This window comes from Crocodylus porosus, unplaced genomic scaffold (genome assembly GCF_001723895.1).
Source record: "Crocodylus porosus isolate Cpor-Errol unplaced genomic scaffold, CroPor_comp1, whole genome shotgun sequence".
Lineage (NCBI taxonomy): Eukaryota > Metazoa > Chordata > Crocodylia > Crocodylidae > Crocodylus > Crocodylus porosus.
Window position 1 is genome coordinate 6630196 of NW_017728949.1, and position 14144 is coordinate 6644339.

The following is a 14144-nucleotide window of genomic DNA, read 5'->3' on the forward strand; positions in this document are numbered from 1 at the left end:
CCTGCTCCATAAAAGAGGCCTGGATTATTTCTTATTTTTGGAAGAGATTGCTGAGCACTTCTCACGGGACCCTGTAAGTTCCTTTGGGAAGGGGTTCCTGGTCCCTGGATGGCATTTTTGGTCAAAACCAGAAAGAGATGCAACTCTGTAACAGTCAGTGATTTGGTGATAGGGTCTCAGTGGGGATGTGGCAAGTCTAGTTTCAAGTCCCTGATGCAAACCTATTTCTATCCCCTTCCTCCCCATTCCTCCATGCTCCATTACAAAAGTGTTTCAAGATACGGTATTTTTATCTTTAAACTGAAAGCTTCTAATGAATCTGTAACGTTGAATTGATTTTGCAGTAAATTCTCTTACTGTGTTATTCAGGCCTGTGTTTGCTGCTAGAATTTCAACAAGACCCTATGTTCTAAGCTGGCGTTTGAAAACTGCTAACAAGAACTGAACAGGATGAATCATAACATTGTTTATTTGATAAGGACAGTGAGATATTGTGGTGGTTTCAGAGTTAGACATATGAGGACATATATGTTGGGGACCTATAAATATAAGAGTGCTGTACAAAGTACGAACCTAAAGAAAGTCCTGGTAAATATTCCTCCTTCCTGGCTTGAGTTCCGTCTCCAGTTTCTGCCTCAAGAGACACGTGATTTTAGTACAGAAGTTGCCGATGTCAGTGAACAGAGAGATGGAAAGACTGAGTTACATGAGCAAAGCTCTATGAATGCTTTGAATGTTATACAAGAGAGTGCAGGTGATGAAAGGAATTTGCAAATGAAGGGTAGAAGTCAGTTCCAACTGTTCACTTATGCTCTTGAGACATGCAAGACTCCCTGTGATGTATTAGACCTACTTGCAAAGTTTGATTATTCCAGTAAGGTTGTTACAAGCAGTTTCTGTGCAATGTGGAGACTCATCAAAAATATGCCTGCAGATAGTAAGCCTTCTGAAAGACAGGTGATATTTGAGCATCCCACCTTTGCTCTGGCAAGTCAGTATCTGTTGGAGCATTCTGCAGACGCCTGGGGAAAAGACTTGGTGTACAGCCTGCATTCTGCGTTTAGTCTAGGAGTTCCCCAGAACTCGCTGCTAATTCAGACCTTATTGAGGGTCTGTCAGGTAAGTATCAGAACCTCTTTTTTAATATTGGGATAAAATTGTTGGTTCTGACAGGCAGTAGATGTCATAGTGTCTGAAGGTCTGTGAAGGTAGAAACAGTGTGAGTTAGGTCCAAGCTTTCTCTGCATTTTTCCTTGCTATGCTATGCTGCATTATGAGGGGAGATGAGCTGAGCCTCTTGATCTCGAAGAACAGTTGTTCATTAAGCTGTGTTGAAACCAGATTTGCCTGAAGCAGAGCTCTCTCCCCTTTGGTTCCCACCTCCCCTCTTTTTTCTTCTTCTCATAATATAAGGCAGTTGTGTTGGGGGAGGAAAATAGTGAGGGGGAGGGATTTTTGCTATTTTTTTTTATGGGAGGCAGGGTGGATTTGTTTTAATTAAAATCAATTTGAATCATTATTTAAATGTCAGGAAGCCTCAATGTAATCATTGTTTTCTATAAAAAGTACATTGTTGTTGCTTGATATCCTTTATTCATTTAACTTCTTAAAACTGCACTTTTAGAGAAAGGTAAGAGTGTGCCTGTGTGTACACAGACTTGCAGAGAGACAATAGGGTAATCAGGTCTGTTATCTCTCATCTCCACATACTGCTGTTAACAAGAAAGTTATCTCTAGAGACAAAAAACCTCTCCTTATGCCTGAAGAAGGGTGTTTATGCCCAAAAGCTTGCAAAGAACAATTTTCCAACTATTTAGTTGGTCTAATAAAAGATACCACATCTACCCAAATAACTATGATCTCTAGAGACCCAAATCCACAGTGTGAGAAGCAAAACTAAGCATCACAGAGATGCTTAATGGGATCTTCTCAACTGAGCACCGAGTCCCATTGGGTAGAGTGGTTTTCTTTAATCTTTACTAATCTATAGAGGAGCCTCTGGGAACCCCATAATACTGGGCCCCTAATATAGACTATGGCGTGTTGTGATCTATTTATAAAACTTTTGAAAAGGTTACATGAATATATTGTCTCAAATAGTATATCATTAGAAATTATAATACTTATTCCATGATGATATCTTTGAATTTTAACATATTATAAAATTAAAGTTTATTTTTTAAACACCTTAATAAAATAAATTAAAGAAGTAAATAAAAATCTGATTTTAATAAAAATAAAAAGTCTGATTTTTTTTTTTTTTAATTTTTTTTTTAACCCACCCTGATGGGAGGGTCCAGAGTCCCTCTTCTTCTCTTTGATTCTAAGTTACTTTGCTTGCTGTACCTTCCTGGCAACTTTATGTAATCAGCTTACTCACGACTATATGCTTCCCTAGACTGCCCTCTTTTTCTAGCACTTTCCCAGGCTGCTGCTGCTACTGCCATTGACCATGGACTTCCTCTGGTCATTCTCTCTCAGCTTCAGGCTTTACCACAGAGATTTAGTCACTTCCAGGACATGGCTTATCCTCTGACTGACGTTTCCTCCTTGATTTTCTTTTTCTCCCTCAAAACCCTCAGCTATATTGCTGCGCTTACCCAATCTGGGGAGCTGTCATTCCCTCTCCTCCCCCACCATTTTTCCCTTTTCCTAAAATCTGTTCCCATCCACATCACCCCTTCAATATATCCTGCACCTCTGTTTCTCCACCCTTAGCCATCTTGTCTTACCAATAGCCAAATGTTATTGATAAAAGTAGCAAATTACCTGTCATGAATGATGAGAAACAGGTGGAGACGGAGCCCTGCTACCCAGTGACCTGCTGTGCTGCTGCTCTGCTTCTGGCCCCATGCAGCCCCTCCACCCCCTGCGTCCCTTCCACCCCCCGCATCCAGCCCCGTGCACCCCTGCTGCTCCACCCCATGCTAATGCCAGCTCCCAGGAACAGGTGGGGGGAGAAGAGCTTGCATGCAGCTGCAGCCGCCAACACCCAGTGGCAGGCAACATCCTGCACGTGCCCAACCTCCCCTCCTCTCCTCTCCTCCCTCCCTGCTGCCTCCCCTTCTCTGCAAGCTGTTGTTTGGGGTTGGGTGGCGGCAGCAGCAGGGGGTGGGTGCTGCCACTGGAACCCCCCCCTTCCTGCTGCCCTCACTCCCTTCCTCCCCTCTTTCCTGCTGCCTCCCCTCTAAGCCAGCTGTTGCTGGGGGTGGGGGTGGTGCCATGGCTCCCTCACCTTTGTTCCTAACACTCTGTGCCCTCGCAGCCTATCAACACGCACCCTCTCAGCAGTGCATACACAGTTGGTCTGGAGCATTACAGACAGACAAAGGCTTTTATTATATTGTATTATATTAGAATGGAAATAAAGCAGTCCACAATTCTGAGGGCAGGATGGGGCAACAATTTATTAGATAAGGGAGTCCTAATTGAGCCTCATAGGAGGCCATAGATTTCATAGACATTAGGGCTGGAAGGGACCTCGGGAGATCGAGTCCAGCCCCCTGCCCAAAGGGCAGGAAGTCAGCTGGGGTCATAGGATCCCAGCAAGATAAGCATCCAATTTACTCTTGAAGGTGTTCAATGTAGGTGCTTGAACCACCTCCGCTGGCAGACTGTTCCAGACCTTGGGGCCTCGGACAGTAAAGAAATTCTTCCTTATGTCCAGCCTGAAACGGTCTTGCAGGAGTTTGTGACCGTTCGACCTCGTCATCCCTTGGGGCGCTCTGGTGAACAAACGTTCCCCCAGATCCTGGTGGTCACCCCTGATAAACTTATAGGTGGCCATCAGATCACCCCTGAGCCTACGCTTTTCCAGGCTAAAGAGTCCCATGGCTCTCAGCCCGTCATCGTAAGATCTGTTTTCCTGACCTCTGATCATGCGCGTGGCACTGCTTAGTTTTTTAATAACTGCCATACCAGTAACGATGATGATATTTGTTATGTGACCAGTTGATCTGTTCGTTGACTTCTACCTATATTGTTTGCAGTGTTTGGTGCAAAGCTCTTTCTTTTCTGCACAATGTGGGTTTTTTTTCTTTTTGACCTGTGTTCTCTTCTGATTTATTAATGGTAAGTTGGGAATTAGTCTGCTGAAATCAGTAAAATATACTAGCTGGACTCTTTTGTAGGTCAAAGGAGAATGAGACTCAGTGAACTGATATTTTTCTTGGATAAAGTGGCTGGTAAAAATTGGCTGTTCTGCTTACAAGGCTGAAGTATTTTTATTAACTTTATGAACATATTTTTAATAGGAGCGTCTCAATGAATTTAGTGACAAGTGTCTTTTGTGTCTGGTGTGTACCTTAAAAAAGATGGAAAAAAGCAAGAATGTAGATGCTCTTCAATTGGGACTACAGTAAGAAAAAGATGCATCTTTATTATTTTTTACTTATAGTCATGTAATATGAATGTTTGCTTCCGTGGAATATAAGTATGGCTTGAAAGGAGACTGAGTAGCATTATTTTTCTGAAGAGGTTTTTAGTGTTTTCTTTGGGATTATTTACTAATGGAATGTACTGGAGTATATAAGTAATAATTACTGACTGAGCAGCGAAGTTTAGAAAAGGTGGGGGAGAGTTTTTCACAGGGCAGCACATTGTAAGATATCATTGGGAGATTTCTTTTCTCAAAGTAATTACATTAGTATAGGTAGACATCCACACTGCTGTTGGATCAGTGTACAGCTGTACCAGTTTAACAGGAAGACTGGAGAAAGGGTGAATTATATCAGTTTAATTTAGGCTGTATCAAGTAGAGGCAAATGTGTGTGTGTGTGTGCTTGCTCTGGTTCTGATTCAGGCTTCACTTAACAAATTCCATTTCCTTTTATCAGGATGGTGGTAAAGCAACGGATGCCAGAGATCAGTGACATTAATCTTTTGCAATCCATGATGAAGCATTTTGGAAAAGATGCCCAACTGTCTCTCAAAAAGCAATTTGAGGTAAAAGATGAGAATTGTTCTTGGTTGGGCCTTCTGTGACTCCCATCTAGCTAGTGCTGTGGCATGGCTATTTGTTGGTTGGGTGTGTAATAACCATGTAGCATTTTGCAGCTGTAGAGGTTGAATGGTGGCTGCTCCTACTATAAGGACAGGTCAGAATGTAGACAGTAGGTTGGCAATAGCAAAACTTTTTTTTAGTGAACATGCACTAGCAATATTTGCTGTCAGGGTCCAAAAAGAAGTGTCTCTGTAAGAGGGACTGAAATTTGAGAATATGATATTAAGAGGCAAGGAACAGATCTGTTTGTTCCCAACATAATGGAGTTCTTGTAATATTCTCTAAGTCCAATGAAAGCACCTGGTATTGGTCAAAGGTATTTGAACTGTATTTTGACATATGTTCTTTTATTGACCTTCTCCTTCATTGCTTTGTATGACATGTGATGTGCAAAAATACTGAATTACGTTCTATTTAACATCTGGTGATGCTAAAGTTAGTGGGCTTGATTTGTAGGAACAGTTGCATCAGTAAAACTGTCCATGTGAAAGCAGTTACTCCTGTTTTTCTCTCATTTAAGCATCTTTAAGCTTGAGCCATTAACTTTCACTGGCTTAATTGGGTGTATTGTGTCAAGGGATAGTGCAAGGGGAAACAGTGGGCTTAGAAATCTTGCACGTAGGCAAGACTGCAGTAGCAGTAAACACACCAGCAATGATTTGCCATTCTGGTTGGCAAAATTATGCAGTCATTTTACCTAGTTAATTCAAGAAAGAAATTGCAGCAGCTTGAAGGTTGATCATAGACAGCTCATACTGTGCTTGTGATAAGTTGTGATTTTTTTTTTTAATAGAAGGAGTTTTTAAGTTCCCCATATTTGGTAAAGGTAGAGGATTTGGCATAATTTGATCTCCCTACTCGCTTTGTCTTAAGGCAGTGAAAACTTGGACTACTTCAGTCTATAATAAGTATAACGACATTTATTTCATTTTAGAATAGAATTTTGAAAGAGATGCATAGTTTGACTTCAGAAAATGTTCGAAGTATATTTAACACGCTGGGTGCGATGAATTACACCTCTATTCCAATCCTAGATGGCTGCAGTAAGAAAATTGTTGGTGAGTAAAACTTTACAGTTCTTCTGCACAAGCCCTTCCTGATGAGAATGCGGTGTTTCCTTTTTCCCCGATTTCTTTTAAAATTCAAGAAACATCGTTGTTTTAGATAATGTTATCATAGCAGTGCAGTTCCATCTGACAGGGAGCCCTAGGTGGGTGTATTACAAAAGAAAGTAATTCTTGTGATCTCTGCCCCTTTTAATGCCTTGAAAAGGCATCTCTTGTGAATACTTCCAACTAACTCATGGGTTGTATCCACTAGCCTGGGAGCTACATGGTGCCCCTTGCTGTAACAGCCCTACATGGATATTGCCCCCACACCAGCCTGAGACTTGTCTGATCCCCACTGCTGTAATGACCCTGCATGACTATTCCCCACTGTACCCATCAGCCTGAGGACTGCACAGCCCCCAACACTGAAATGGCCCTGTGTGGATGTTTTCCTGCCCTCTTCCCTGTCCAACCAACACTGGCCTGGGAGCTCTACTTACTGGCCTATGAGTTGCATGGTCCCCACTACTGCAGTGACCCCATGTGGACACACAACACCCAGCAGGCCAGGAGCCCCAGCCCAACCCTGCTGGTGTTTCGGGCCCTGGGCCAGTAGGTGCGGGTCCTCATGCCACTGCGGAGAGGAGCATTCGCTCAGGGTCATTCCAACAGTGAGGTCTACAGGCTGGAATGTAACCTGCAGCCTGCTGTGGATGCTTCTCTCCACATTGGTCTGGGGGCTGCACCTGTGGACACATTATAGTACCCACTGGTGCAACAGCCCCACGTGGATGTTTCCCTACCCACACCTCAGCATTGCTGCAGCATGCACTCACATGGGCTACCATCCCTCTTAATGCATCATGTGCTGTAGGGCTTCAGTCTTACCCTTACTTTGTGCCTTGCCACACTGTGCTGCCCCTTGGGGCAGATGTAGAATGTAAAGGCTAGAGGACAGGGAGTCTAGAGACCTTAGCTGGTGTTGCAGCCAGAGCAGTTGGGGGAGTTGTGGCTGGGCAGGACTGAGTGGGCCTCAGCTTAACTACTTGTGGGCTGCATGCAGCCTGTAGGCTGCCAGTTGGACCGTCCAGTACTAGACCGTTATGGCTATGGCACTGCTATTCACCAGTTTTTTTCCTCGTTGTTCTTTCTGGAGTCCCGTGCTTTATTTACAGTACGCTGTTCAGGTGTCCTCTAGGGCAGAGATTCTCAAACTGTGGTTTGCGGACCGCTGCTGGTTCACAAGCTCCATTCAAGTGGTCCCCAGAAAGGTTACGGAACAATCAAGAATATTTGTACTTGTAAGGTAAAAACTACTGATATTAACATATGAGTTGTGTGTTTTGACATATAGAACAAAAAAAAGTTTAAGTGGTTTGCAGATACCCTCAGCAATTTTCAAGTGGCCTACCAAAAAAAAAGTTTGAGAACCACTGCTTTAGGGGCAGAATTCTTAGTTTCTACTGGAAGATTTTCAATGATGCTCCCTACTGCTGTATTGACGTGCTCAGAAACATTCACTGAATCATTCTCACGTCATCCGTTAGGTGAGCTGATGGTATTATTTGCATTTTAATTATGTGAAACTGAGAAATGGGTAACCAGAATTCAAATGCTGAGATGTTTGCCTTCTGATTTCCCCCTCCCCTTTTTTTGGAATATGAATAATTGTATAGCTCTTTTATATGTGCTAAGTCCATTGACTTGGCTTTTGTTTTTCTGATATAAATTTACCTTTTTTTTTTTTCCTTCCAGAGAATTATAAATAATACAGTTATACATAGACTCCACCTATAATCAGGCTGTCCCATAATCTTGACATTTATACCTATAGTATTTTTATGCAGAAAATAAATATATAATGTCAGAATGTTTTGGGAGCTGTTTTTTTATGATCTTTAGTATATTTAACCTTTGAGTTGTGTTCTTGGCTGTTGGGTTCTGCAGTGTAATTTTTATAAGGGCAGTAGGCATTCAGGGTCCTTTTGAGTACATAGCAATTTATATTCAGGAGAAAAGCTGTTTTTCGTAAAATTGAACCCAAAACTGTGGGCTTAGCTTTTATAGAGTGTTGACTTACAAATAGAATAGTATAGTTTTGTTTGTAAACACTTGGTACGTCTGTAAAGCAGACCCCAGGCTCTCAAGTTGGGCACCTAGGAAAAGAGAAACATGATTAGTGTCTATGAAACGGAGTTCAATCAAACTGATTTATTCAGCACCACCTAGGACCTAAGGTGGCTCATGCAGGACAACAGTCCTACTGCCTTAACCATGCAGTTGTCCTTTCTCATTCTCCAGCCACCACTTTTTCAATATGTACCTTCCAGTTGTTGCAACAAATAAAGCAGGGCTTACAGACAACAGCTGCCTTTTCAGTGTGACCTGAGAGCAGGGTCATCCCTGTTCACTGAATGAGGCAGCAGTCTTTTGGGGAAATGGTCATGTTAATAAAAGCTGTATTATAATACATGCTTGCAAGGGGGTCAGATGAAGATAATGCAGCAACCTTAATTTTGACGTTTCCTAACTTCTGAATACTTGACTTTATAAATGTAGTGTTCTTTTAAAGTAGGGCTTTTGTGTGTATGTAAAAGTGCAGCTTACTAACTTTTTAAAGAAAAATCAAACTGAAAAAGCAGAAACAACAGGATGGGTTATCACAGTGATCCCTGCATTAGTCATCAGAAGGGTTGCAACGTTTTAGAACCTTTCCACAGACATCTGGCACAGCAGCGAGCAGAATAATGGGCTGAAAAACAGTGAAGTGTGTATAAGCGAGTAGCCTTCGAACTGAACAAAGAGTGTGTATTTACTTACGTGAGCTTGAGGTAAGCAGTGTTCATTAAGTATCCAGCACTGTCACTGCTGTGGCTGTAGCAATCTTAAAACTGACTTGCCTTCTTCATTTCCAGGATTTTTAATAGAGTTTGAGGGCTTGTCTTTGCTCACTGCAAAGTAAGCAGTAGGCAGCAAGTTAACTGGGAGACTGGCAGTGTGCTATGCAAGTGACTGGTCCCGAGTATGCATACAAGTCGAGTACACTGTGAAAGGCTGTAATCCTGTCTATAGACTAACTCTACAGGGGAGTGGCAGAACATTTTTGGTGCCTGCCACTTTAAGGGCTTCGAGCAGGCAGCGGGGCAGCTGGCAGGTGTTGGCTAGCTCTGATGAAGCAGTCACATAACTGCAGGAAGGCTCTGGGATAGAAGGAGGGGGCTGAGCAGCCTCCACTTCAAACCCAGGCCCTCAGGGCTGAGGCAGCAGTTGCTGTAAGCAGCTGAAAGAACACCACCCAGTTGGAGCTGCTACTCACAACACCTTGGAGATACAGGGCAGGAGCTATGGGAATGGCAGGAGGCTCCTGGTCCTGGGGAATGACCGAAAACTACACCCTGCTGGGGTAGTAGGATCATCTACTGCATCTGCCCGTGGTGGGTGGTCCCCAGGAAATGCCAGGCCAGTTGCCTCCCCAGTGAAAGGCAAGTATGGGGCACCTTAGCCTCAGCCTCAACATCCTAGTGGGTTACCCAGATGTAGGGACAGGCATGGGGGCCAGGCATGTCTACAGACACCTGAGTCCCATTCGGTGTGAGATCCCAGAGACCCGAGAGAGGGGACAGAGAGAGAGCAGCGAGAGGGCGGAAGTATGTGTGGAGGCCCACACAGAGTAGGGTGCGCAGTGGTGGCCTGAAGGACTGTGCATGAGAGGTGTAGAGTAGGGTTGCAGGGGATGCCTGAAGGGCAGCACATGGGCCAACCCCCATAAGAGTGTGAACCTAAAGAAGCAGCCCAGAGGGGGTCTAGAGGCTGAGTTCAGCCCAGTGTGAGGCATGAGGCCAGTGGCGGTCATGTAGAGGAGTGGCCTGTGTGAGGGAAACCTGAAGGGCTGCATGTGGACTGGCTGGAGTTTTAGTTGTAAAGCCTGAAGGGCTGTGTAGAGTAGGGTTCACGGGGGGCCTGAAGAGGCTGTGGGATAGGGTGGGTTGAGAGTGGTCCAGTGAGGGGTCAATATGAATGAGGCCCAGAAGCAGGCAGTGTGTTTGAGGCCCTGTGAAGGGCAGAGTATTAGGGAAGAATGCTAGAGGCCCAGCAAGGGGCAGACTTTGAGCCATGGACCAGAGCTATTAACAACTTACGATGCCATCTGCGAGGCATGGTATAGGGGAGTTGGAGCTGTGTATAATGCCCTGGGCATCAGGGTATAAATGGGCAGCCTCCTGCATTTTACATCCAGTTATTTATTCATGGAGTCGTGGCAGGTGAGACAGGACAGACTGCCCCAGACAGGTGGGCAGTTCAAAGGTGAGATTTGGTCCTGAGATGGTCCCCTGTCACAAGGGGAATAAGATACTTTACCATTTCACAGATTTTTTTTTTTTTACTGCAAGGGTGGTAAGTGTGCTTGAATGGGTACTGGTACTTCTCATGTTTGCCTATGTTGAACCCATCTGCCCAGACCCAACATTATTGGACTAGTCGTATCTCCTAGTCATCCCAGGCCCTTGATCCAGTGCTGCTATCCTCACTTGCTCAGCGTATCTGCACTCTTCATGGTTCCTTTCTTCAACATCTTGCCTAGCCCCGCTATCCTTCAGTTCCACGTCTCATTTTTTTTGTTTTTCACTCAAGTTTCAATTCCCCTCATTCTTCCAGTGCCAATAATGTCAGCCTACATTCCCAGTCTGTGTACTATCTGTTCTTTTTGTTCTATTTGCAGCAACTCTCCCTGGTACTGAATTTTGGGATTTCAACCATATTCTGAACACTTGCTATATTCTCCGCTACTACAATGTAGAAATGTTTTCAGCCATAGAAAGCTATGTGACTTCATTCATCAACTTGTGGAGCATTAAACAGGTGAGGATATGACCACAAGACTTAAAGTGGTATCAAGCAGGGCTGGTATTAGAAAGAAGTGTACATTCCCTGGTTCATGGAATTCCTAATTATAACTTGTAGTTAAGTTTGTCTTCTGATTTGGGATTGCAGTGGGTTATAACTTCCAGTTTTGTTCTACTTATAGTCAGATTTTTGGTGTGAAAGTTTAAAAGACATAAAATAATAACTTAGTTGTAATTTCTTAAATGTTTAAAAGGAATAACATTGAAATTTGTTTTGCATCTAAAGCGTGTTAATTTGTAACTTTTTTTGATGTTTGCAGCATTGTGTAGCTACCCAAATTGGTAGAGGGTGAATCTTCAATAACATTGATAGAATAACTAGTCTTAATGTTTTAGTAATAGTGTTTAATTAGGATTTAAATATAGCAGCCAACCACTCTTTTGTTTGTTGCAGTGTGGTAATAAATAGGTCAGGCTCAGAATAATATAGCTATTAACCTTTTAAAAAGTTTTGTTTTTCCAATAAACATCTCTTTAATTCTGTGATACCAGCAGATTGAGTTGTCATATTGCAGTTCTTCCTCTGTTTTTAATAACGTTTTTTCTTGTTTTTGTTTTGTTTTAGCTTGTTATGCTTCTGTCTGTCTTTGAAATTCTTCGCTTTCGACCCACTAAATTGCTGGATATTATGGCTGAGATGGTGATAAACCATCCTGAATCCCTGGATTTGAAGGATCTTCTCATAATTCTTCGGGTGTATTCACAGCTCAACTATGTTCCCAAAGGCCAGGATCAGCAGTAGGTTTTGGTGTAGAAAGTTTTATGTTATGCTTCATAATTGATGGGATCAGGGGCATGGAAGGGAATTGTATGTGAACAGCAATCCGAAATGCTGTTTGCCACCAATACAAGATTTCTGTTGTGGGATAGGAGGAGGGGGCTGAGCAGCCTCCACTTTAAACCCAGGCCCTCATAATTCTTATGTGGTCCATTTTACTATTTTATTTACTCTTTTCCAAGATGAGGCTGTATTCTCTGCATTTAACAAGGAGGAAAGGAAGCAGAGGGAATAAAAGTCCCTTGTTTTGGAATTAAATGCAAGGTGGTGCAGGACAGACAGCTGCTGTGGCTCTGGCTCTGACTGAGTTGAGGCTGGAGCTGCAGCTGTTGCCTACCTCCTGGCTGCCCTCACCTTTTCTCCAGCATCACAGACTTCATCCTTGCTCCAGCCTGAAGCACGGAGCACGTGTCTGCTCCAGGCCCAGCTCCAGGGAGGGAGCAGAAGGGGTAGAGACTGTGGGATGAATTTTAAGATAACCCTCCAATAATTAGATTCTATACATGGAAAATTATTATATTTATGAATTTTCCATGTATAGAATCTAATTATTGGGGGATCATCTTAAATTCAGAACCATCTTAGATTCCTGTAAATACAGTAATTTCTGAAGTAAGTTTGCTGTGTTTGTCAGTGTTGTTATTTTCGCAGATATTTTCCAAATAGCAAGATAATGTAATAAGGAAGGGGCTCTGTCATTTTAGTTCTAGACTGACAAACTAGCAAACAGATTAGTGGTAGCTCTGAGGTCTTGTGATCAGGGGTGGCCAAACCTACTATCCCTTCTATCCCCAACCAAAACTTTGACATGGCTGAGAGGCCTAGGACATACAACGTTTGAGGGGATGTGTGTGTGTGTACACACACATGCACACATATGCCTATATGCTCGAGTCAACAATCTGCCCAGTGCCCCAGTTCAGATCATTATTTGTAGTTGAGTGATGGCAGCAGGGGCATGGAAGGGATTGTGTGTGAACAGCAACTTGAAATGGTGCTGTTCTCACACAATAATAAATGAAACAATGAAAATGAACATTTTTATTTCACTACTTTGCTTTCTTCAGGAGCTTTGTTTAAACTCTCTGGGATCTTCATGCAACTTGAGAGCTGTGAGTTTGGCCACTGGTGGTCTTAAGCACTGCCTTATAGGCTTCAAAGTTTGTGTGCTGGACTTGGGTTCTAGTTATATGAACTAGATAAGAACCCTGTTTGGGGATGTTATCTGAAATATAGATTTTATTAACAATATTGAGTTCATTTATTCATAAATTTGTATATAAAGATGGCTTTTTCCCCTCCCCCTTCTTTTTTTGAAGGTTCTTTGAGGCCCTCAATTGCTCCTTGAGTTCCTACCTCCTCACGATTTGTAACGTAGACTTGCTGAAAGCAGTGTTTTCATTCTGCATTCTAGGATATCTTCCTCAAGCTGCACTTAATCACCTCATGCAAAAGGATGTCCTCAGTGACCTTCTAAAACCAGGTCAGGCAGTAGTTCGGGTGTATTATCTCTTTGAATTCAGTAGTGTGCCTTTAATACAATCACAACCTGAGGTGTGGATCAAGATCACAAGCTAAGAGGAACACTAGTAGTTAACATCAGATATGAAAGACCCCCAAAATTTTGTTGGCCATTATGGTGAATTAACAAGATGACTAACAACATCCTTGAACATATGTTTTCAAGAAACAGTATTCTTCTATCCTCAAATTGGAATTAATCTCTTGTTAAGCAAATCTAAAATCTGTTCTCATCCCAATGTTAGCCTATGAAACTGGGGATTTTATGAGATAACAAACACAATATAATAAAAAGTCCAATGTTTGCCTTATTTTGCATCTCTCTTTCCCTCCTTCTCTCAGGTGGTGCTAACCTAAAACACATTGAAAGAATGCTACACACTGTGCGTGTGTGTTTGAAAGTAGATAAGCATTCATTCAGCAAGCCAGCATCCATGTTGCAACAGAAATCCTCCTTCCCCGTAGTGCTGACATCCACGGAGGTTCGGGAGGTACTGCAGACAATTCTACAAGATACGCGCAAGTTTCGCCATAACGTGCAGCTGGAACATGGTTATTATGCTCGTATGAAGCCATTTTATTGCCATGATTTATAATCAGGTTTTATATTTCTATAAATAATTTTAAATTGGTGTATAGTGGTTAAATACCACTAAAATGTAAAATTCTGGTAACAAGAAGTTTGCTAGCAAATGACTTCCTCAATCTGTGACTGTATTTTGTAGAAAAGTGATGCTAAAATATTTGGAGAGTTACTCCTCTTCTGCAGAATTGGTTTGGGCATTTGGTTTTAATGTTTTGTGGCTGATGTTACAAAGTCAGTAGCTGTTTTAAATTTATGTTGACCTTTTTAATGAGCCACTTTGCAAAGCACCTTTTCAAATGGTGTG

At 42.6% G+C, this 14144-nt stretch overlaps 1 protein-coding gene across 1 annotated transcript in view; it reads left to right on the forward strand.

The window, feature by feature from the left end:
• The first annotated feature begins 349 nt into the window (after positions 1-349).
• FASTKD2 (FAST kinase domains 2) overlaps positions 350-14144 on the forward strand; it is a 19100-nt gene continuing 5305 nt past the window's right edge. The window contains exons 1-8 of the mRNA XM_019554446.1: positions 350-1119; positions 4254-4357; positions 4836-4944; positions 5937-6060; positions 10772-10911; positions 11521-11693; positions 13053-13216; positions 13597-13818. Coding sequence (XP_019409991.1) covers positions 451-1119; positions 4254-4357; positions 4836-4944; positions 5937-6060; positions 10772-10911; positions 11521-11693; positions 13053-13216; positions 13597-13818 — 1705 coding nt within the window. The 5' untranslated portion in view covers positions 350-450. The remainder of the gene's footprint in view (positions 1120-4253; positions 4358-4835; positions 4945-5936; positions 6061-10771; positions 10912-11520; positions 11694-13052; positions 13217-13596; positions 13819-14144) is intronic.